We start from the raw sequence: 3080 nt of genomic DNA, 5'->3' as shown, positions 1-3080 counted from the left end.
TACGGGTGGTTACTATAAATAATGTTTAATTAATGTGTACATACGGGTGGTTACTCTAATGTTTAATTAATGTGTACATACGGGTGGTTACTCTAATGTTTAATTAATGTGTACATTCGGGTGGTTACTCTAATGTTTACTTAATGTGTACACAGGTGGTTACTCTAATGTTTAATTAATGTGTACATACGGGTGGTTACTCTAATGTTTACTTAATGTGTACATACGGGTGGTTACTCTAATGTTTAATTAATGTGTACACAAGTGGTTACTCTAATGTTTACTTAATGTGTACATACGGGTGGTTACTCTAATGTTTAATTAATGTGTACACAGGTGGTTATTCTAATGTTTAATTAATATGTACACAAGTGGTTACTCTAATGTTTAATTAATGTGTACACAAGTGGTTACTCTAATGTTTACTTAATGTGTACATACGGGTGGTTACTCTAATGTTTAATTAATGTGTACACAGGTGGTTATTCTAATGTTTAATTAATATGTACACAAGTGGTTACTCTAATGTTTAATTATTGTGTACATACAGGTGGTTACTGTAATGTTTAATTAATGTGTACACAGGTGGTTACTGTAATGTTTAATTAATGTGTACACAGGTGGTTACTCTAATGTTTAATTAATGTGTACACAGGTGGTTGCTCTAATGTTTAATTAATGTGTACATACGGGTGGTTACTCTAATGTTTAATTAATGTGTACATACGGGTGGTTACTCTAAGACTGTGTTGATCTTGTATATATAACTATTAAATAATTGGTTGTTTGTTGATGCTCGTATTGGATTCTTGTTTTTATTTCACAATGTCAGATGGATAGGATTGTGAAGGAAAGTTTTCCCTGAATATATCAAATCCTCTGAAACTTTATCTGTTATTTTCCAATTAGGAAAACAGGGCTGCTACAAGAATTCACAGGAAGAGAATCCAATGAAATTTGGCCACGGGTTCGTGCTTATCTGTCTTCTCTGATAGATGTACAGAGAGAGCAAGATGTTGATAGAGTTTAGTTACCAGAGAAAAGCTTGTCTTCTTCAGGTTTTTAAGATCCAAGCTACGCCGCTGTCTTCCCTCAAGTATCTCTATAATTTAAAAATCATAGGTTCTAAGAGCATAAAGAAATTACCTGTTTTCATTCATTATTCTCAATTTCAACCATTAAAATTGAGTTTAACATTTAAAAGTTTATTACTATAAATAACTTATTTTTTGTTAAAGTATGCTCTTGACCAATAATACACTGTGATTTCACAGGTTAAATTGATAAACATTTTTTAAAATATTCACTTTGCTCTGATTTATCTCAGTTTAAAAGAGTGGTTGATGTTAAACTAGCAACCTGAAGAACGAGTGGAAAGGTTTAGAAATTAAGCTAAAACTTTATTTTATAGATTCATTCCTATGTTGAGTTTGTACTGTTTTCAAAATGTTTATTTTTTACCAAATGTATCTAATTTTTGTATCTTGTAAAAACAAACATGTTAACAAATCTCTTGTTGTAGTTGGCATGTAACTGAAGAGACTTTGGTACAGTTCTTAAATGAGGGATCACCATGACTTTGATAAGATCAAATTAAACTTAGTTTTAGTAGTGTTTTTTATTTTAGAAAATGTTATTATATACAAAATATTAACAGCAACTATTTTGTATCTACTCAAGTAATCTAAGAAGGAATTTTGCTTGGCTAAATAGATTGTTGAGTAAACTTTTATGTTTAAAGTATTAAAAAACATCAAAGTATTAATCAGATTGTTGAGATTTTTTAAAGTTTAGATACTTCATCATAGATCAGCAACAGAATGACTTTTATTCTACTTTACGTTCTAGAAGAAAATTTATCTTGAAGCTATATCTAAGGCATACTTGTTGGCTATTTTTATTTAATCTAGTATAGTAGATAATGATAATTTCATTGTTTTCTGGGTTTATCGGGAATCTTTAGGTTTTGACTACAGAAGCAGTAGCAGCTCTCCAGCTATTGTAAACTGTTTACATACCGTTACGTGATAACTTCTTGAACATGTTAAGTTTAGGGTTTATTGTATATGTTCTTGTTTAGTAACTGAATTACGGTTTTTTACCACCTGTAGTGGAACATTCAAACTGTCTTGACTTTATTGTAATAATATGGTTTTTATTTCTACATTCCACAAAGATTTTTGGTGTCCAAGTTGGGAACATTCTGTATTCTGTACGTATATGTAAATACTGTTTTTGTGTGGGACTGTTTAATACCAGCTGTCGTGTGATTCAAGAATAAGTGCCTTTTTATTTTGTTGAAGTTTCTCTAAACTTTCTGTTGTTTTATTCTACAGTTTGTAACACCCTAAAAGAGATAATGTAAATTGTGTCGGCTGGTTGGAGTTAAAGATTGTGCTGATTTTAAAATGTAGAAAATCCTTTCTAATAAAATATTTCGCACAGAATGTAAGCTATATATATTTATACATTTAAAAGTATGACATTTATTTGTAATGAAATGTTACTACTGTAGATATTAAGAATACATGATTGCAGATACACTTATGTAGCTACATAGAACTTGTATATTTCTCTTTTATTACTGATATAGAAAAACATCTGAATCCAAATACTACTTATTATAATATTAAATTCTGAAAACTTAGGTTTTCACCTGTATGTACACATTAAGTAAACATTACAGTAACCATCTGTATGTACACATTAATTAAACATTATAGCAACCACCCGTATGTACACATTAAGTAAACAAGTCAACAACGATTAAAACAAAGATATAAAACAAATCATGTATCATTAGTATACCAGGAAAAAAAGACAAATAAACCAGGCATCATTAGTGTACCAGGAAAAACAATCGAAATAAACCAGGCATCATTAGTTTACCAGGAAAAACAATGGAAATAAACCAGGCATCATTAGTGTACCAGGAAAAAAAATGGAAATAAGCCAGGCATCATTAGTGTACCAGGAAAAAAAATGAAATAAACCAGGCATCATTAGTGTACCAGGAAAAAAATGAAATAAACCAGGCATCATTAGTGTACCAGGAAAAAAAATGGAAATAAGCCAGGCAT

General features: G+C 30.2%; 1 protein-coding gene across 2 annotated transcripts in view; it reads left to right on the top strand.

Moving 5' to 3' along the window:
* The window catches only part of LOC106474269 (GTP:AMP phosphotransferase AK3, mitochondrial-like), a 10925-nt gene extending 8189 nt beyond the window's left edge, over positions 1 to 2736 (top strand). For both annotated transcript variants that reach the window (XM_022402603.1, XM_013934958.2), the window contains one exon: positions 910 to 2736. In XM_022402603.1, the coding sequence (XP_022258311.1) occupies positions 910 to 1030 (121 nt within the window). In that variant the 3' untranslated portion in view covers positions 1031 to 2736. The remainder of the gene's footprint in view (positions 1 to 909) is intronic.
* Positions 2737 to 3080: the final 344 nt, after the last annotated feature.

This window comes from Limulus polyphemus, unplaced genomic scaffold (genome assembly GCF_000517525.1).
Source record: "Limulus polyphemus unplaced genomic scaffold, Limulus_polyphemus-2.1.2 Scaffold7009, whole genome shotgun sequence".
In the NCBI taxonomy this organism is placed as follows: Eukaryota; Metazoa; Arthropoda; class Merostomata; order Xiphosura; family Limulidae; genus Limulus; species Limulus polyphemus.
This window is presented reverse-complemented; position numbering and strand designations above follow the sequence as displayed.